Raw genomic sequence first — 22536 nt, 5'->3', positions numbered from 1 at the left:
AAATGGTGGTCCACTGGTATGGAAAAGAGAGGAGCTGTCGGAATCCAAGGACATCGCCAACCCTAGGGCGAGAAGCACTTTCTACTGTGTCTTCTGTAAAACGGTGACATGATTTTGAACTCATTAATAAACTCAGGAAAAAAAAATTTGAAAGATTTTCTAAAACAAACCCTCTCCCTCTGTATGCACTTCAAGAGATTGGTACACGCCCTGCGTTTCTCGTGCTCACCGAAGTACCACATTTACTGTTACAGTATGGAAGAGTAAAAAAAAATCACCGTTATGAAGAAATCAAGGTTAACACTTTATGGTGACCTGAAGAGAATGAACCTGGAGAGATTGGTGCACAAATGATGCAAGACCAGAGGCCATAATGGAGAGGGCTGTCTTTAGGAAGAAAGTTGTGGGATTGAGGGATGATCCAGAGAAAGAACCTGCTAAACCGCAGGACATCTCGATGCAAGAACAGCTATAAAGGAGCGTGAAGTTGAAAAGCCTTTGGTTACAATCTAAACAAAAAGTTGTAAGCCTAAGAAAGAGAGGCAGGTATCTTGCGTAATCATAGTCCACAGTTGGTTGTATCGATGTACACTGACTGACAGAGCAAATGCAACACCAAGAAGGAGTGGTCAGAACTTTATGCCAATTGCAGGGTAGACTGACGTCACTGAGGTATGCTCATGATGTGAAATGCGCCGCTGTGCTGCGCACGTAGCGAACGATAAATGGGACACGGCGTTGGCGAATGGCCCACTTCGTACCGTGATTTCTCAGCCGACAGTCATTGTAGAACGTGTTGTCGTGTGCCACAGGACACGTGTATAGCTAAGAATGCCAGGCCGCCGTCAACGGAGGCATTTCCAGCAGACAGACGACTTTACGAGGGGTATGGTGATCGGGCTGAGAAGGGCAGGTTGGTCGCTTCGTCAAATCGCAGCCGATACCCATAGGGATGTGTCCACGGTGCAGCGCCTGTGGCGAAGATGGTTGGCGCAGGGACATGTGGCACGTGCGAGGGGTCCAGGCGCAGCCCGAGTGACGTCAGCACGCGAGGATCGGCGCATCCGCCGCCAAGCGGTGGCAGCCCCACACGCCACGTCAACCGCCATTCTTCAGCATGTGCAAGACACCCTGGCTGTTCCAATATCGACCAGAACAATTTCCCGTCGATTGGTTGAAGGAGGCCTGCACTCCCGGCGTCCGCTCAGAAGACTACCATTGACTCCACAGCATAGACGTGCACGCCTGGCATGGTGCCGGGCTAGAGCGACTTGGATGAGGGAATGGCGGAACGTCGTGTTCTCCGATGAGTCACGCTTCTGTTCTGTCAGTGATAGTCACCGCAGACGAGTGTGGCGTCGGCGTGGAGAAAGGTCAAATCCGGCAGTAACTGTGGAGCGCCCTACCGCTAGACAACGCGGCATCATGGTTTGGGGCGCTATTGCGTATGATTCCACGTCACCTCTAGTGCGTATTCAAGGCACGTTAAATGCCCACCGCTACGTGCAGCATGTGCTGCGGCCGGTGTCACTCCCGTACCTTCAGGGGCTGCCCAATGCTCTGTTTCAGCAGGATAATGCCCGCCCACACACTGCTCGCATCTCCCAACAGGCTCTACGAGGTGTACAGATGCTTCCGTGGCCAGCGTACTCTCCGGATCTCTCACCAATCGAACACGTGTGGGATCTCATTGGACGCCGTTTGCAAACTCTGCCCCAGCCTCGTACGGACGACCAACTGTGGCAAATGGTTGGCAGAGAATGGAGAACCATCCCTCAGGACACCATCCGCACTCTTATTGACTCTGTACCTTGACGTGTTTCTGCGTGCATCGCCGCTCGCGGTGGTCCTACATCCTACTGAGTCGATGCCGTGCGCATTGTGTAACCTGCATATCGGTTTGAAATAAACATCAATTATTCGTCCGTGCCGTCTCTGTTTTTTCCCCAACTTTCATCCCTTTCGAACCACTCCTTCTTGGTGTTGCATTTGCTCTGTCAGTCAGTGTATATAAATAAATAAATATAAATAATAAAAAATAATTGGATGCAAGATTCAATAATACCATAAAGATGGGCAGTCAATGATCGAATAACCAGCATAACTGCCTTCAGCTGTGTTACATGTTTTAATTCTCATGTTAGGTCCATATTGAAATGTATGTAAATACAAAGTATGTTACAAGTGTTATTTTAATATCCACCTATTCAATACAAAGAGATCTAGTAAATTGAGAATTAAATCTTATCATAAAAAGCCAATACAGCGGCTCTTTTCCAAGGTGAGTTTTGTCGTTAGTTTTATAAAAAAAAAAATCTCTTAAATTCTGTTTATTGCTGGATCCCTGAAGCTGATTGCGATCTTGTTATTGTTATTATGAAATGAGCTTCCCCAAAATTTTGTGATTATGGCAACCTACTGTGCCCTTGGAGACCCAGTAGGTCCACCTACCAAGACGCATGGCTAGTGCATACCATGGAGGCCGCTACGTAGGCTACTTGGAACCACCGGCAGTGCCAATGCACTACGAGACACTTTATCTCATTTTCAAAATTTGATGCCTGCCTGATCATCAGATGATACACATGTTGATTCCAATAGGGAACCTGAAATATTTGTCCCGAATGAGTAAATTTACAAAACCAATATTGTTGGTCTGTTATTGGATATTACAAATTTTCCAGCTAACTCATTCCTGGTTGCCAGCGTTATACCCCAGTGTGCTAAGTTGGACTCAACTCCAAGGGCCTACACAGCTGGTAAATAGCACACCTACTAAGACGCATGGCTAGTGCATACCATGGAGGCCACTGCGTAGGCTACTTGGAACCACCGGCAGTGCCAATGCAGGCAAGCGTCAACTTTTGAAAATGAGACAAAGTCTCTCATAGTGTATTGGCACTATTTACCAACTGATGAGCCCAAGTTAGCACACTGGGGTGAAATGCTGGCAACCAAGATTGAGTTCGCTGGAAAATTTATAATGTCCAATAATGAACCAACTATATTGGTACTATAACATTCAGCTTGGAAAAGAGCAGTTGAATTTCAAAAACTATTAATAATAAAAAACTAGGAAACCTACACATCACAGTGAACAAAAGTTCTGGAAAAGAATTTTTTTTACATCTTCTCAAAGTGAAAAGAAATTGTTTTAAAAATAGGTTAGAACAAAGTAGATGCATTTCCCTTCCGATTTTGCTCCCCCACTAAACCCAATCCACAATTATTTTTTTTTTTTTTTTTTTGCTATCTGCTTTATGTTGTACCTACACAAGTAGGTCTTATGGTGATGATGGGACAGGAAATGGCTAGGAGTGAGAAGGAAGCAGCAGTGGCCTTAATTAAGGTTCAGCCCCGGCATTTGCCTGGTGTGAAAATGGGAAACCATGGAAAACCATCTTCAGGGCTGCCGACAGTGTGGTTCGAACCCACTACCTCCCGAATACCGGCCGCACTTAAGTGACTGCAGCTATCGAGCTCGGTTAAATTATTTTTATCTTTTTTAAATTCATGTAGTTTTTAAGCATAACAAGGTACTTTTTTATGATGTTTTATGAGATGATGAAAAATTCTTTGTAACTTCAAACTGAAGATGTTCCCAAGGAACGAAACATGTAAGCCTACGAAAAATAATTTACTTAAAGCAAATATAAGTATCAAAAAGGTGGATATTTACTGTTATTAATTTAATGTAAATAAAGCTGATTTCTTGCAATCACTGGAATATATAAAAAAATTAACAAAAGTACATTCTAGAATGTTTAATGCTAGGGATAATATCTTGAGAGAATTCAATTTAATGTCTTCTTCAGATAAACTAAGTTACTATCTGCAGTTTGATTTCATTAACAGAAATACGGCAGAATCGTTCGTAGTAAAATGAACCTGCTGTCAAATTTCATGAAATGGTGTATGCATACAGAGTTACATATAAAGATAATGATAGTGTTATGAAAGAAGTTTGCATAATACAAAGCCTTTCCCTCTATTCATGGAGTAGGGAAGAAAAATGCAAATTCTAAGGAATGCAGATATGCCAACTTTCATATGTAAAAAATCAGGAGAAATTTGGCAGCGAATCATGACATTGATGGCAGAACATGTACTAATTCATGCATTAACAACTCTATTTGGTCTACATATATATATATTTTTCATTATTTATATGTGAATACTAAAAACTGGACATACCTGAACTTTAGGAACATGTGACTTCTCATCCTTCAACATGCTGAACACATGAAGACTAATTGTTGTTTAACACACCCATAGCTGACTTAGCCCTCTTCAGAAACTTGGAATTAAATTTTTCTCGAACCACTTGCCTTGCCGAGCTGATATTAAGGTTAAAAGTTTCTCCAAAATTTGTCCATACAGCAAGGATCTGAACTGTGTTTTTGTCTTTGTAACTCTACTAAAAGTACTTTCACATTCTGCATTGCAAGATGGAACTGATAAAACAGCAGGCACACCTTATAGAGTGTCATATTTAAGTATACCATCACCTGATTTCATCTGACCTACCAATGCTCACTGAACATTACTTCTTCCTTTTTTCAGGTTTGTTTCTTTGAGCTGAAAGTTACAGAACTGGGGGTGCAGATTATCAGTTTCTTTATGTAAATGTTCTGTTTCGCTAGTCAGAATGTTCGGAAACTTGTTAATAAAAAAACTAAGGCTAGAAAATGATGCCTTACTTGTAGCAGACATATTTGCAACTTCTGCATTAATTAAAACTTCATCTTTGAACAGAAATTTGTGTACCATGTAGTCATATGATGAAGAGAAAAAACTTTCTAATAGACTTAAAGATAATGCACTTTTCCTCAGTCAAGGAGAGATGTAGATGTAGATGTAGCTTTTAATAACGTGTGGTTTCACAAACCTTGCCATCACATTCTTCATTAGTTCCTCCAAAATTGACTTCAAAAAGTGGATATGCAGCATACTTGACTGAAGAGCTACGTTTGGATTCTCGAAGATATCCATAAAACTTGAGAAAAAGGCAAAAAGATTCATGTAAATTTGATGAAAGGAACATGAACAGTCATTCTTTACGTAATAAAGCATGGCTCTTAGTGTCATCAGTAGTTTCATATCTTCTGGGTGAAACTGATGAATGAGTTTTCCTTTTAACTGAGGAGTGTGGTGAAATTTTATGACAATGCTTCACCTTTTCAGGCAAACAAGACATCTGCATTTAGACTGTGCTTAGGAATTTCGTAAGTCTTCATAGTTCCCATTTGAGAATCGTTACTCATAATTTCGCTCCCAAATAAAGTAACCAAAGGATCGCACTGCAGCAAAATCCTAGCTAAACACCTTCTTGGTGATAACCATCGAGTAGGCACATGCTTCAGAATTTTCCTGATCTCTGTGTTGTGTAAGGTCTGAAATTCTCTGAACTTTTCCTTCTTCTTTGTACTCCTTTTCAGATCATAAAATATATCAATTATACTTTCATCTACATTTACAGGTACGCACGTCACACCCTTCTCTGCAGCAAGATTAATTAGGTGACAAGAGCAACCTACATTGATTATGTTACTATTTTCCTGCTTCAAACATCCTGCCATACCATTCTTTAACCGTACCATTCCTGGAGCATTATCAGCAACAAGGGCTAGACAGTTTTTTAATCAAATGTGGAATTCCTGAAAAGTTGAGAGCAAAAGATTGACATTGTTAGCTCCAGTAGAATCCCCTTCTAAATTAGGCACAGAGAGTAGACAACTCTGAATTTCATTGAGTTCAGGCCTAAAAAATGTTACAACAATAAGTCAAGTTGCTTTTATTGCTACGATCAGTAGGAACAGAAAATGCATTCACCTGCAAATGTGATACAATATTCGCCCTTCCTTCTATGCACATTTCTGTAATGATAGCCACTGTTTTCGTTCTATCACACCCATATCGTTTAGATTTCCAAATCGGGAAACATTTTGCAAAACAAAGGACTCGTGTGGTCGACACAATTTACAGGCAGGTTATGTTCTATAATAAATGAGATGAATAAAGCCTCGGCATTTGTCACAGGATTTACATCTTTGTTTTTACATGAAAAGTTCAGTTTCTGGTTTCTTTCTACACACCGGACACTCTCCTTATCTTTTTTCATTTGCACATGTTTCAGTATATCGCACTTCCTGCCATGCGCAACTGAAAAATCACACCTACATATAGTACAGAATGTGAACGTTGGTCCCTTCCTGGATTCACTGAAACATGGAAACTCTTCCTTATAGTGCTTTTAAACACTGCATCATATTTCTTTTTTGACATTTTGGCCAAACATACAACATAAAACATACAACAAAGAAGCACTACTATGTGACTTAACACGAGTACTTATGCAGGTCCTGCCCCAGGTAGACGTCTATGGCGTGCTACTTTTGAGGTTAGATTACTTGCTTGCGACTTCCACTTCCTATTATTAAGCTATTTGACTGTATTACAGACCAAAGAGGACCACATAGTTGGCCACCATGCCCTATACTGCCACCTGGTTGTGATTATTAGAACTACTATCGACCAGCCATACTCAGCCATGTATCGATAGAACGAGGAAACGCACGGGAGTTTAAAATAATATGAAAATTACTGAAACTGCTCTGAAAATCGAGGGATTAGTCCTGGCGATCGGGAGATCGGGATAAACGATGAAGAATCGGGAGTCTCCCGCTTAAATCAGGAGAGTTGGCATGTCTGGGAATGCATTAAAGAAAAGAGAAGTTAAACTGTCCAACGAAACAGGATTGGCAGTAACTGGGTATATGAAATCACTGAAGTGTAGAAGCAGTCATAGCCTACATAATTTGTTGAAAGTTTATTTGCCTGAAGATCTTAATATAAAACAAATTTATGACATGTTTTGCGAAATGTACCAGAATTGTGTATTATTTTATGAGGCATACCAAATTTTTTACTAATGAGTTCAACATTTTGGTTACCCAAGGACATACTGTATGTGCATTTCCTGTGATGAGTTCAAGTTAAAAATACATAGCCTTGAAGAAGAGGGGGCAAATTTGTCAGCAACAAAAGATATACACTGATCAGCCAGAACATTATGACCACCTAAATAAACCCGTCCAGGCGATAGCAGCATCACCTGATGAGGAATGACTGCTAGTCAGACACACGTACGGTGCATGTAGTATCAGTGAGCATGCTGTCCTTGTGTAGAACGGGGAAGGTGCGTGATCTGAGTTTGACCGAGGGCAGATTGTGATGGCTCGGCATGAGCATTTCGGAAACTGCATGACTTGTCTGGTGTTCGAGGAGTGCTGTGGTGTGTGTCTTCAACAAGTGGCGAAAACATGGTGAAACCACGTCCAAACTTCTAAGGGTCGGGCGGCCACCCCTCATTACAGATGTCGGACGCCGTAGGCTGGGCAAACTGGTAAAATAGGACAGGCAGCGAACTGTGGCAGAACTAACATCAGATTTTAACGCTGGACAGAGTACAAGTGTGTCTGAACACACAGTGCACCGAACACTCCTAAGGATGAACCTCCGCAGCCGACAACCCATGTGCCAATGTTAACACCACATCGGCGACTACAACTGAAATGGGCACGTGATCATTGTCACAGTGGCAGAGCGTTGCATAGTCTGATGAATCCTGTTACCTTCTTCATCATGCCGATGAGAGGGTGTGAATCCGTCGTCTCCCAGGGGAACAGCTCCTTGCCACCCGTACTGTCTGGACGGAGACAAGGTGGCGGCGGCTCAATTATGCTGTGGGGAACATTCACGTGGGCATCCATGGGTCCAGTGGAGCTTGTGCAAGGCACTATGATGGCCAAGAAGTATCGTACACTGGTTTAGACCATGTACACCCCTTCATGACGATCATGTTTCCCAATGGCAGTGGCATTTTTCAACAAGATAATGCACCATGTCGCAAGGCTAGGAGTGTGATGGAGTGGTTCGAGGAACACAGTGGCGAGCTGGAATTGACGTGCTGCCCCCCCCCCCCCTCCCCCCAAAAAACCTCGCCAGATCTTAACCCTATCTAACACATCTGGGATGTGATTGAATGTGGCATCAGAGCTCATTGCCCCCCTCCCCGGAATATACAGGAATTAGGTGACTTGTGTGTTCAGATGTAGTGTCAACTCCCACCAACGACCTACCAAGAACTCATTGCTTCCATGCCATGATGCGTCACCGCTGTTACTCGTGCCAAAGGTGGACATACTGGTGATTAGGTAGGTGGTTATAATGTTCTGGCTGATCAGTGTATATAAGATACAGGAAATTAATAAAAAATTAAATGCCTTGAAACTGAAAATACTCTTCATAAGAAGAGAGTTCAAGATATGAATATCAGAAAACTGGAATCTATAATAGCAGCTAGAAGAAGAGAACTTTCTAAGGAAGTTATCACTTTTGAATTTTAGTACTGAGTTTAAAAGTTTAATATTCGTATACAGTCATCAGCAACCAGTGTGTTTTACACATATCCTGAGAACATCACAAAATATTGGTAGTGCTGGTGCTCCATGCTTCACCATTTTATACATACATACATATCCCACGTCGTTCCATCTTCAAAAAATCAAAATCAAAATCTCTTTATTTGCAAATGAGGCGTCTACCTCGGTGGCAAATGGTACACTAAAATACATTATTGTCAAGCACTAAATATTAAATTAACAAGAGAAGAAAATTTTTCCTATAATACAATATTATACAATTTACGCTAACAATGTTTTCTATTAAACACACAGCTCATCCTTAATAAATTTGTATTGTTTACAAAATTCTAATTATAATATCTCCTGTACTACTTACAAATATAGTCAACTGATATACAGTATGTGGAATTGCTTCAAATGATACTATAAAACTGGTATAACATTAATATTTACATTGCATTTATTTATTTACTATTTTTTTTACCCGTTCTGGATCCTAAGTAGCATAACGACCTGCTGCGTCTTAACCAGAGCCCCTTTTGCCACCACTTTTCAGAGTTCCTGAAGGGCCTTCACAGCTACCGTAGCGGTCCCAGGGCCCTCGAAGTCCCCACTGTACTTCACCCCTACAGGCAGTCCCCTACTTTGGCTGTCCAAACTCCTTAGACCAGGGGATGGAATTAATTTATTCACACACATTCTTTTTTTTTTTTTTTTACAATAACCTGCACCGGTCGAATGCCCTCTAACACTTCATTTATTTTCTCTGTTGCTGTTTATTCTCTTCTTGAATATCTGTACAGATTTTGGAAAAGGATCAAACACTACCCCTGGTAAACTGTTCCACTCCTTCACACCCTTCCCAATGAATGAAAATTTACCCCAATCGCTTCTGCTAAAATTCCTTCTAATTTTATATTTGTGGTCAGTCCTGCCGATATAATTATTTTCCAACTGAAGCCTCTCACGGATATCTCCCCATGCTTCTTCTCCTGTATAGGCTCTATATAATCCTGTAAGTCTAGTTTTCTCCCTTCTCTTACTTAAAGTTTCCCACCCAAGTTCCTTTAACATTTCTGATACACTACTCTTTCTCCTGAAATCCCCTGTTACAAATCTTGCTGCTTTCCTCTGCACACTATCTATTTCTTTTATTAGGTATTCTTGGTGAGGATCCCAAACACTGTTTGCATATTCCAATAATGGACGAACCATACTCAAGTAACTTTTTTCTTTTAATTCTTTGTTGCATCCTTTAAGTAGCCTCATTATGACATGTAATGATCTGTATGCTTTCCCAACAATGTCATCAATATGACCCTTCCAGTGCAAATTACTTTCAAATCTCACACCTAAGTATTTGCACTTGCCATCTTTTGGGATAACTACCTCATCCAAAGTATATTCAAATTCAGTTTTAAAGCTCCTGTTTGTAAAAGTTGTAACAGTTGATTTGCCTCCATTAACCTTCATATTATTTTCTTCAACCCATTGTTGGATACTTTCAAGGTCCCTTTGTAATTCTGAACAATCCTCAATGTTGTTTATTTCTCTATAAACAATTATGTCATCTGCATACAATCTTATTTTTGATGTTATATTGTTCCCTAAATCATTTGCGTATATTAAGAAAAGTAACGGACCGATTATACTACCCTGTGCAATTCCCTTCCAAACTTTCTCTTCCTGCAATACATTATTTCCTACTTTGACTTTCTGAACCCTTGAATTTAGAAATGCTTTTATCCAACGTGTAACCCTTACGTCCAATCCTATTCCCTCCAATTTCTTTAGTAATATTCCATGTTCCACTCTATCAAAGGCTTTGGAAAGATCTATGGCTATGCAATCTAACTGACCTCCTGAATCCAACTGATCTGATATGCCCTGCTGAAATCCCACCAGTTGTGCCTCACAAGAAAATTTCTTTCTAAATCCATACTGGCTCCTCATGAACCAATTTTTATCATCACATATCCCTCTGATGTACTTCGATATTAAACTCTCCAGAATTTTACAAACTATACTGGTCAGGCTGATTGGTCTGTAGTTCTCTGGTTTCCTTTTATCACCCTTTATAAATTGGTATTATTATAGATTCCTTCCATTCCTTTGGTATTACACTATTATTTATGACATAGTCAAAGAGAAATTTTAAATAAGGCACTATGTACCACCCCATTGTCTTTAATACCTCCCCAGTAATTTGATCACTTCCTGCAGCTTTTCCTTGCTGAAGCAGTTGGATTTCTCTGAAAATATCTTCGTTTGTGAATGAGAAGCTTCTTGTTTCCCCTCTGTCTCTCTCCCTCTCTATCTTCTGTTTCGGTTTCCAACTCTTGACAATCATCTACTGAATCTCTAAATTCCCTACTAAATAGGTTTGCTTTCTCAGTATCTGTTAAATAGTGTTCACCCCCTTCTCCCACCATTGTAGGAATTTGGACTCCTTTTCCTTTTTGATTCCTGATATATGAATACAGCTTTTTCCATTTCCCTTTGTGGTCATTACCCTCTTGAAGTATGCCATTCATATAATTCTCTTTTGCTTCCTTTTTCACTCTATTCAGTTCCCTCATTAGCTGTTTTCTAGTTTCTCTACTCTCCCTACCCTCTTTGATTTTCCTGTTTACTATTCTACATTTTCTTTTTAATTTTCTTATTTCCCTTGTATAATAAACAGGGTCTGAGGTCATTTTACCCTTCTTAACAGGTACAAATCTCTTCTCTCCTTCCCAAATAATTCCTTTAAATTTAGCCCAAAGTGTATCCACGTTACTCCCTTCACTTATCCAACAACTGAATTGTGATTTAAGGTAAGTCCCAAATTCATCAACTTTAGTATTTCTGTACAATTTCTTGTCTTGTGTAACCCTCTTATTAAGCCTTTTTGGTACCAGTCCTACATCCATTATTACAGCCTTATGGTCTCCTATTCCTTCAATTACCTCAGTTTTATCAACAATTTCCCATGGTTTAACCAAGAATACATCTAGTAAGTTATTGAGACGAGTCGGTTCTTGTACTACTTGTGTAAATCCTCCCTCCCAAATTAACTTATTTGCCAGTTTCTGTTCATGGGCTTCACTTGCAGCTCCTTTCCATTCAACTTCAGGCAAATTTAGATTTCCCCCAATTATTACCATATCATTATTATTGTTGTTTTTATGAGTATAATCTATTATTTTTTCAAAGATTTCCATGTCTCTTTCCTCTCTTCCAGGCCTGTATGTTCCTATAATTCCCACCTCCTTCATATTATCACAAACTAATTTTATCCCTAATATTTCATCCCTTTCATCGGTAAACCATTCATGTGAACAGTAAGTTTCCTTCACCAGAATAAACACCCCCCCTCCCTTTTTATCTCCTCGGTCTCTACGATAGACTGTGTACCCTTCTGGAAATACTTCTCTATTACCCACCCCTTCTTTCAACCACGATTCCACTCCTATCACCACATCAGTCTCATAAGATTCCATCAATGTACCGAATTTTAATTGTTTATTTACTACACTTTGACAGTTTACCAAGAGCAATCTCAGACCCCCTTCCTCCCTAAAACTTGACTGTTGCAATTGGGTAACTTGAAATTCCTTACTATCCTGAGTTTCTTTTTCTAGTTGACTGAGCCAGCTTGAAGTACAGCTGGCTCTTTCTACTAGTTTTCCTGGTCAGTATTATAACTCAAGGGAGTTGCCTGTTTTACAGTACATATCTTAAGATTAATAAAATCTAGAACAATATTTGCTATCTTTCGTTTACCTGAATTGTTTAGATGGAGGCCATGTTTTGTATAACAGTATCTCTCAAAACTGCTGCATTCAATAACCTGAGTATTCCGAAAATGTTTACAAATTTTAACAATATCTGTATTGACCTTGTCCACTTCAATGTTCACACACGAGTCTCTACTCAAATCATGCCTGTGGGGCACGTTCACTACAAAAACGTTAGTGTGGGTCAGCTTCCCTAGTGTATGTTTAAGTTGTGATCTTACATTCTTGGCGTCGTCGCGAGCTACGTCGTTCGTCCCACCGATGATAAGCACTGCATCGCCGCTCCCGAAGTTCCTAGTTGCTGCTTCTACGTTTTCCACAACACTGCTGATAGAAGCTCCTGGATATATTTCTCCGGTTGCTGCTATATTCTCGTCGTTAATAACTCCCGCAATTCCCCTTCCTTGGCTATCACCAAACACAGCTACCTTCGCTGATTTAGGCCTAACTGGGTCTTGAATCTGAATTCTAGGCCTAAATTTTAAACTCGGCACGGCAACGGATCGCGATGATTTGGTTTCACGCGTGCGATCACTTTCTTCCAGGATTAGATTATTTAGGGCAGAAAACCTATTTCTAATGTTTATTTCCGGAAATTCAGTTGTAGATTTCTTCTTAGCCGGCCATCCACGAACTACTTGAGACCACGTGCTCGAGTTTGTTACTTGTACCGGTATATCACTCGAAGAATGGTCAGTCCCAAATTCTAGCGATCGCAGTCTTTCTTTTAATTCTTGATTTTCAACTTTAAGAGTCTCATTGTCCTTTTTTAGAATGTTTATAATTTCTAATGCACTTTTATATTCCTCATCGACTGTTTTCGGTGCTTCGTCAACGCCGTCCCCAACAACAACATTCTGAACACACTGCTCACAAATCCAGTCAACATTTTCATTAGTTTTTACGTCTCTAGGGCAATTTCCGCACTTATAATGCCACCATCGATCACATGAATCACACAACATTCCATTTTTCACTAATTTTCGACATTTTCCGCACTTTTCGTCACATTTTACGGTTAATTTACTCGGAGAATAAAACACTACGTCGTCATTACCGGGCGCCATTTTGAAAAAAAAAAAAGGCTTCTCCACCAGTTGCGGTCCCTGAACTTCTTACCTTCTTCAATGCTTTCCAAAGTATGTCCTCTCTGTTGAATGTCAATTTTCACTATGTCCTTGTACCTGAGTCTTGGTCGCCCTCTTGGTCTTTTGTCTTCAAGTTTTAGATCGTACATTTTTTTTGGTAATCTGTCATCACCCATGCGTCGCATATGTCCATACCATCTCAGTCGCTGCACTGTTATTTTGTCCTGCAGTCTTACAACTTGAGCCTGCTTGCGGATTTCCTCATTACGGACTCTGTCCCTCCGTGTTTTGCCGATCATGCTACGGACAAATTTCATTTCTGCTGCCTGGATTCTACCAACATCTTTGTTTCTCATGGTCCATGTTTCGCAACCATAGGTCAGGATTGGTACGTAATAAGTTTCATATTTTGTTCACATTTTGTTCACATTTTGTTGGTATTTTCTTGTTCCATATTATGTCTTTAACTATTTTGTAAAAGTTGCTACCTGCCTGAATTCTGTGGGAAATTTCCTTATCTATAGAACCAGTATCAGAGATAACACTTCCAAGATATTTGAATTGATGGTTCATCTGCAGCCGTTTCCCCTCCATTTCAATGTGTCCCATTGGTTGCCCGTATCTCTTCATGACCATAACCTCACTTTTCTCTTGGCTGAAGATGAGTCCATATTCTTTAGCAGATTCTGCCCAGGAGTTTATTTGTCCTTGAAGATCTTCTTTAGAGTCTCCCCACAAGCATATATCATCTGCGAACAATATAACTTTCATTTTCTTACCTCCAATGGTTTGGTGAACTTTTCTCTGAATCTCGTTCATCACAGTGATGAAAAGAGGAGACAGAACACCACCCTGTCTTAACCCAGATTTTATATCAAAGGTTTCAGTCATTCCTACAGGTGTTTTGACTTTACTTTGGGTATCTTCATACAAATTCTTGATCCGGTGTATCATGTCATCCTGTATTCCAATTTTCTTCAGTGCTTCCCACACCTTCTCTCTATTCACTGCATCAAATGCTTTCTTGATATCCAGAAAGGCTAACCACAAATCTCGGTTGTGCTCATAGTATTTTTCCATTAACTGACGGACTGTAAAGATTAAATCAGTTGTTGATCTCCCCTTCCTGAATTCACACTGTTCTTCGAAGAGGTTCTCTTCAATAAGGGGTCTGATTTTACGCTCTATAATTCTTTCATTTTATATGCAATTATATTAAGAGTCATGTCGAAAAATTTTACTATGTTTTGCTTCCTTCACAATCTCGTACATGAAGAAAAGAGGTATGATTACGTACATGTGAGATCTGAGACACCCTAACAAGAAGCCTGATAAGAATATGGGATTAGTGCGACAAACAGCAAGAGATAAAATTCCAGATGATTGGTCTGAAGTTTTTGAGCCTGCTAGGAAAAAGCTCCAGCCATATGACATATTAATTCTTATAAATATGTTGAAGCACTTGAAAAATACTTCTTTGGGGGACAACAGAATTCAGAGCTTGGAGAAATCATTTAGACATGTGTATATGAAAGAGTATCCCTTTCAATCTCAACCAATCAAAGAAATACAGGTGCTGAAAAGTCACTCCAGGTTCATCTATCACTGCTCCACATAGCGTGAACTCTATAAATCATCAGTAAGATCCCTTAATAGCTCAGGAAGTGGAACCTTCATGAGAACGAATTTGAGGTCCCCAACTAGTGAAATGTTGAAACTCATTTATCTGATGAGCCTGAATATTTTGAAAGAAATCCATCTTCTTCTTACAGCCTTTCTAAGAAATTCTTCAACACTGTTAATTAAACAAAATGTGTTAATGTTTGAGATATAATTCCAATTCCTAAGTAGAAGTATATGGATCTTCATCATCAGAAGAAATTTTGTAGAAATGAAACTCATCTGTACTTTCGGTACCTGCCACATAAGGAGTGAAATATAAGCTACCACACCTGTAAATCTTTATAACATTATTATAGTTAAAGTAAGTGTTGTGTGTGTGTTTGTACTCAAGTAATTCATGCCAGCAATATTTTACATAAAAAATGCCATTGTATGCTGAAGATGAATGCCAGTAACAGCTATGACATTCTCCCTTTACGCTTTTTGCTTTTGTACATACCCTTATGGTTTTCCTTATTTACTGATTTGGGACAACCTATAATTTTGAGACTTAAACATAACATAACAAGTATATGAGTAAGTGAAATTACTTTAAAACTTAGCTCAAGTTTTGAACTAATGTGGATATTTAAGTACTGACATTTTAAAAATCATTCACTGAACATTTTATTTTTTGACATTTTTCTTCTTCTGTACACTTCATGATGGTGATAATTGTTTTAAGTGGAAGTACACCTAGATAAACATCCTCTCTCCCCTCCTACCTCCACAGATCATATAAACATGGTAATAACCCTCTCTCCATTTTATTCTTGCCTGCTTCTACATCACCTCTGATTTATCTTTCACTGTTAAAGTTGTTATTAGAATACATTTTTTTCAAACTCAGAGTTGATCTTGAAGAGAAATTCACAATTTCAGTCTACATCCAAGATTCTACATAGAGAATATTACCTTGGCTACCCTTGTCTATTTTTCCATCATCTCTACTGTTCTCTGTACCATGTCCTCTGAAACACATAACCATCTGCTGCGTGAACTCTCACTGGATACTTATTCATACATATTGATGATGAAATTATGAAATATTTGTATTTCTAGTGACATCAAACAGTTGGGAGTATGAACCTATTGGATCTTTTCCAGGTAAAATGTCTGTCCAGATTAATCTCCTCTTATTAAACTGCAACATGCTTACAGTTTAATTGCGTCTGATGGTAGAACGACGGCATTGTGGAAATCTATTAATAACCTTGGACTTATGAACAACAAGAAAAAAGAAGAAATTACAGTAGCTCTCGAGACTCTTAACGAGTACTTTACTGCTAATGTCTCCGCAATACGACCTGACGACAAACAGACTTGTGAACTATTACGATAGAGAGAAATTATATTTCAGTCAGGTGACACCCCTCCAGGTCAGAAAAGCAGTCTTCAGAATAAGCACAAAAGCAAAAGGAATTGATGACATTGGGACTGACATGGTCAAACTAATTCTTGATGTATATTACCAACCTTAACTCACATAATCAATTTCTCTCTTCTATACATGATATATCCATCTCTCTGGAAGAAGACTATTGTGGTACCTCTTCTGAAAAGTCAAATGTCTTCAAACGAGGAAGACTATCGTCCAATCTGTATTTTATCAGCTTTATCTAAAATCTTAGAATATGTAGTTCATACACAAATGTCTGAGTAACTTCGAACACACAATCTCCTTAATCCTCTCCAGTCTGGTTCCTGACAAGGACATAGTACAACTACAGCCTTATTCAAAGTGACTGAGGATGTTAGACAAGCAACAGACAGAACGATTCACAGTTCTGGTACTACTAGATTGCAGTAAAGCTTTTGACAGGTAGACATTGAAATTTTATTTGTAAAAGTGAAGGCTCTACATTTGTACGATTGCTTGGATGCATTCTTATCTTCACGGACGTCACCAACGCGTGAAAGATAATAATGGAATCATTTCCTCGTAGCACCACGTGAACAAAGGAGTCCCTCAAGGCTCTGTACTTGGCCCTCTTCTTTTTGCACTCTTTGTGAATGACATATCATTGAATTTAAGACTCTGCAAATACCATATGTATGGTGACGATCTTCAACTCTACACAGACTCTACAGCATGAGACCTTCAGGAAAATATCAAGTTACTAAATGTTGACTTACAGGCTGTTAGTGATTGGTCCGCTGTGCATGGCCTGAAACTGAACCATACAAAGTTGCAAGTAATCCTCCTTGGCCATCAAAGTCAAATGACAAGTATAACTAAACGTCCGTTGCTAAGAGTAATCCTTCAAGATGTTCCAATTCCTTTTGTATCACAAATGAAGAATCTCTGCATTATCATGGATGAATGCTTGAGTTGGTCTGCACATGTCTTGCATATCTGTCAAGAAGTTTATTCAGCTTTACATTATTTATGTAAATATAAACATATATTTCCAATAAAGCCTAAAAAGAAATTAATTGAAGCTCTTGTAATGCCATATTTTGACCATTGTGATGTTTTCAATGGTGTGAGGCCTCAATTATCCCTACGGGTACAGTGCGCTCAAAAGGCATGTGTAAGATATATATGCAATTTAAGAAAATATGAACAAGTGTCAGCATCTTTCCTAAAACTAGAGTGGTCGTGACTCCATGTTCGTCATAACCATCATACTTTGTCTCTCCTCCGAGTTCTTACTACATCTTCCCGATCTTGCCTTTCTTTGCGTTCCCATTACTTCTCAAATGTTCATGACAGACATACAAGTGCTCGAACATCCAACCTGCTCGTCATTCCTCACTGCCACATATAGCAGCTCATTCTGGATGTTTGCCGCACGAGAATGGAAACGTTTACCGGATGACGTGAGAGGAATACCAACTGCAGTGTCATTTAAAAGACCATTAAGAGGTACAGCAGGATATGAATGAACTGTGCATTTTTAGTCTTTCATTGATCGTGCTACTACAATATCATTACTAGCTGTTATTATTATTATTATTATTATTATTATTATTATTATTATTATTATTATTATTCTTTTATGACCACATAGGATCACTTTAGTCAGTCCGTCGTTCAGGTCTCTTTGAAGGGATTGTTCGGGCTTTGCGGTCCTCCCAGTACTTCTTCAGACGCTCCGATTTTCGTGCCCTTTCCTCAGTTGAAAATGTGCGTGTTGTTGGTTTGTTTTGTGTAAGGGTAAAGCGGAGGTTTGTATTCTTGAGTTTTGTATTCAATTTTATCTTATTTTTGGTGTCTTCTGTTGTAAGGCCTATTTCCTTCAGATCCTCTCTTACTTCTCTGATCCATTTACATCCTGTTGTGGTATTATTATTATTATTATTATTGCTGTTGTATGTATGTCTTACTGGGGAGGAATTTCATTTCAGGTATATTTTGATTATGTTTAAATTGTGTTTTATCTAGTATTAATTACGGTACTATTAATTATGACTCTAATGTGTACCAATTGGTTTAGTGTAAGAGAAGGCCCAATGGCTTTAACTACGCCAATAAAGACATTTTCTATCTATATTAATTCTTATAAATATGTTGAAGCACTTGAAAAATATTTCTTTGGGGGACAAGAGAATTAAAATGAGTTTACAGCACAGAAACCTTCCCATTTATGTAGGACAGGACATCTTAACCAGCCAAAAGAAAGGAAATCACTGTTGATAACAATGGAGTATATAAACACACCTTTATAATGCTACAGCCATGATGGGCTGTAACGTCCTAAGCAACCACTGCTCATCCCAAAGACCCAGAGATTACAAGGTGGTAGATGGTCAGCACAACAAATCCTCTCGACTGTTATTCTTGGTTTTCTAGACCAGGATTGCTATCTCATTGTCAGATAGCTCCTCAATTGTTCTCAAACAGGTTGAGTAGCCTCGAACCAGTTCTTAGACGTAGATAATAATTCCTCACCTAGCCACAAACTGAACCCGAAGCCTCTGGGTAAGAGAGAGGCTCGCTACCGCTAGAACCATGTAACTCATGGTTACATTAGTATATAACCCATGTAGAATATTTTTTTCACCTGAATCCGAAATACTAAAGAATGCTTTTTCCAATCTTGTAAATTATTTAAAATTAGAATACTGGCAAAAGATTGCAGAAGAACCAAGGAACTACATCCCTTAACAGATTGCCCAATTTTACTTCACTTACTGGATCTTGTCAACACACTGACCTTTAATTGGATTAGGGAAAGAAGAGAATACTGCTACTGATGATTTAGTATTTCTAGATGGAAGGATAATTTAGTCTTCACTTGAGACAGTGTTCAGAACAAACTAATTTTAATAGGACACACACAAAATCTGTTTGCTGGTGATAGAGAGACAACTTACCTCTGCTTTGTGTGGATCCTGTGCCAGCAACCAGAGGACTGTACAGCAGTTGGGAAAAATAGTAGATGACTTTCCACACCAACAATTCATAAGTTGTAGAAGAATTCTGACTATATTAGCCTGAAAAATACAACATTTTTCCATTATTGAAATATCATCATTCTTTAAACCAACTAGTTAAACACAGAAGGTATTATTACAATTACGTTTAGAAAGAGACAACAGAAATAAATTTTATAATACAAGAGGCTGCAGAAGAAATATGAGCCCCTTTCAAAAAATAACTGAACTTTGAAAATACTATGCAAATACAAGATCTTTGCAGTTTTTGATAAGCGGCACAGCATCATTTCTATTTAACGAAGTAACTACATCCCTTAACAGATCGCCCAATTTTACTTCACTTAGTGTAGGCTATTTATATTTCTGTAAATAGTAGTCATCACTCACAGTTATTAGTTTGCAAGTTCTTGGAGTAAGTGTTGCGATGTCTGAATATTATGAGCAGTGTATGAATATTTGCTTCTGTTTCAAACCGAAGAAAATGTTTATGAAAATGTATCCAAGGTACAAACAGTTTATGATATTTTCTGAGACCAAAGAAAGTGCAGCAGATCAGGTTGAACGTGGAAGGTGATGATTTTTTTTTTTTACATCAACAGTGAAAAACAGCTTGAGCCTTCTCCCAGTTCCCTTGCTTGCTGTCCCTTTCATTTAGTTTCCTGTAAGCATAATTCGTCCACCATCTGTCCTCTCTTTAAATCCACTATTTTCATTCTTTGCCAGTCACTGTTCTATTACTTATCCAAAACAAACCTCCTCACTTCATAGAGATTTATTTCTTCATTGGGGCTGCAGTGCTTGTGAGAAGCAACAATGAGTGTGGACCAGCAGCGAGCAAAACAACATGGTTGGTAAATTATTGAGGCTTGCGATAAGGGAGCTCCTCTAAGAAGCTGTAAACTGAAATACTGGAGCAGGCATCCAGCATGATCTGGAAGTGAAAATTACAAGAATCTTCTGCGAGTGTATAAAAAGAGGCTTTTTTATGTATTTGAGCACCTTCAAATATTGTCACACTAAGCCAGGATTGACCTAGCAAACTGGGATCAAAAAGCCAGTGCTCTACTATCCGAACTGTTCAGCCTGGGCATTACAGCTTCTGTTTCATCATATTTAGAACATTATACAACTGTTGAGATACATAGTTATAAACAGTGAGAAGCTAAGCGCTCTATTCTACTTAGTGCCAGGGTTACAGATGGTGAAAGCCTTTACCTTCCACTGCTCCAAGAGTCTTCATGTCCTCTATGGAGATGGCTTTGCCTGCCAGCCTTGCAGTGTAGGGGCAGGGAACCTGCCTCTTAAACAGAGGCCTGAGGTTCGATTCTCGGCGAGGTAAGAGATTTTTACCTGGATCTCAGGGGTGGGTCACTCAATCTACTTGCAGAACAACATTTTGCAAGTTCATTCTTATATTAATGCTTCAGGGAGAACAGTGCATTCCTTTGGATGATACCCATCGTACACACCGCGGGCAATGCGTGAAGGCAGATTTGCCATAGTCACATTTCTGGGTGGGCATGTCACTCGGGAAAGAAATGTCGTTAACATTACTGAAGATTTCATGTGTTGCCAATAAGTTTGCAGCAAACCATGCATAACAGTTCATTGTTTCAAAAACTGGCGCTTGCAAACTGATTATGAAACAATGGGTGGATTTTTACTGCAACGCGTCTAGTCGTGATATCCTTTTGCTGTGCGATGAATGTAAAACAACAGATGTTTTACATTCATTTACCAGGTAGAACATTAAGATGCAAAAGGACAATGATATTTCAAAATACATTGAACAAAACCATTTATGTAATAATCGTCACTGGACAAAAGTAAATATATGAAAGAAAACAAAACAATTCATTGGGATTTGAACACAGGGTACAAAAGTGTGAAGCAGTGGCTTGGTCAGCGTGTTGGTTTAACTTGCTATGCAATAGTAGGCACGTAAAGCATGTTGGAAACTTCAACTGTAATTTTCTTGGAAACAATCAAGTGTCTACAGAAAGCCGAAACATGCGTTTGCTTATTTTGACCCTTGTTTCACTGGGCAAAGTTTCTGGCAAATCAGATTGTTACACTTGCCAGTCATAGAATGCTCAAGAGATCCATTTCTCTACTATCCCGTAGAGTAAAACGAAACATCATTGACACACTGGCAGTCTAAATGGCATCAAATCAAAATGCCTGCACTCAGTAGCTGAGGCTGTAAGATTATTATTATTATTATTATTATTATTATTATTATTATTATTATTATTATTATTATTATTATTGCTTCATAGAGTAGTAAGATTAGCATGGAGTGTTGGTAAGGTACCTTCAGATTGGACAAAAACAGTTCTTGGTTCAGGGTACTTACAGAGGTTGGACAAGGCTGTAATCTTTCACCTTTGTTGTTCGTAGTTTACATAGATCAGCACCTATTTATAAGCAAGGGAACAAGAAGGATTGCAACAACTATTGAGGTTTTATTGATTAGTATACCAGGCAAAGTATTCACTGGAATCTTGGAAGGGGTTGAGAGGAAGTTGGATGGAAACCAGTGTGGTTTCAGACCACAGAGAGGCTGTCAGGATCAGATTTCAGTATGTGCCAGGTAACCAAAAAATGCTACGACAGGAATAGACAGTTACATTTATGTTCCGTAGATCTAGAGAAAGCATACGACAGTGTACCGAGGAAAAAGATGTTCGCAATATTGGGAGACTATGGGACTAATGGTAGATTATTGAAATCAATAAAAGGTATTTATGTTGACAATTGGGCTGCAGTGAGAATTGATTGTAGAATGAGTTCTTGGTTCAGGGTACTTACAGAGGTTGGACAAGGCTGTAATCTTTCACCTTTGTTGTTCGTAGTTTACACAGATCAGCTGCTGAAAGGTATAAAGTGGCAGGGAGAGGTTCAGTTAGATGAAAATGTAATAAGCAGTCTGGCCTATGCCGACGACTTGGTCTTAATGGCCGAAAGCCTGCAGTCTAATATCTTGGAACTTGAAAATAGGTGCAATGAGTGTGGTACGAAAAATAGCCGTTCCAAGAATAAACAGATGTTAGCAGCTAAGAAGTCCAAGAGAACTGAATTTCAGATTGGTGATATAAGCTGGAACAGGTAGACAATATCAAGTATTTAGGGTGTATGTTCTTCCAGGATGGTAGTATAGTAAGTGAGATTGACTTTCCTCTCTTCCAGGCCTGTATG

General features: G+C 39.1%; 1 protein-coding gene across 1 annotated transcript in view; it reads right to left on the bottom strand.

The window, feature by feature from the left end:
* The window catches only part of LOC136871867 (abnormal spindle-like microcephaly-associated protein homolog), a 270465-nt gene that overhangs the window by 23069 nt on the left and 224860 nt on the right, over nucleotides 1-22536 (bottom strand). The window contains exon 13 of the mRNA XM_067145512.2: nucleotides 19276-19395. Within this exon, the coding sequence (XP_067001613.2) occupies nucleotides 19276-19395 (120 nt within the window). The remainder of the gene's footprint in view (nucleotides 1-19275; nucleotides 19396-22536) is intronic.

Source organism: Anabrus simplex, chromosome 4, assembly GCF_040414725.1.
Source record: "Anabrus simplex isolate iqAnaSimp1 chromosome 4, ASM4041472v1, whole genome shotgun sequence".
In the NCBI taxonomy this organism is placed as follows: Eukaryota; Metazoa; Arthropoda; class Insecta; order Orthoptera; family Tettigoniidae; genus Anabrus; species Anabrus simplex.
Note: the sequence above shows the minus strand (reverse complement) of the source record. Positions and strands in the feature narration are given on the sequence as shown.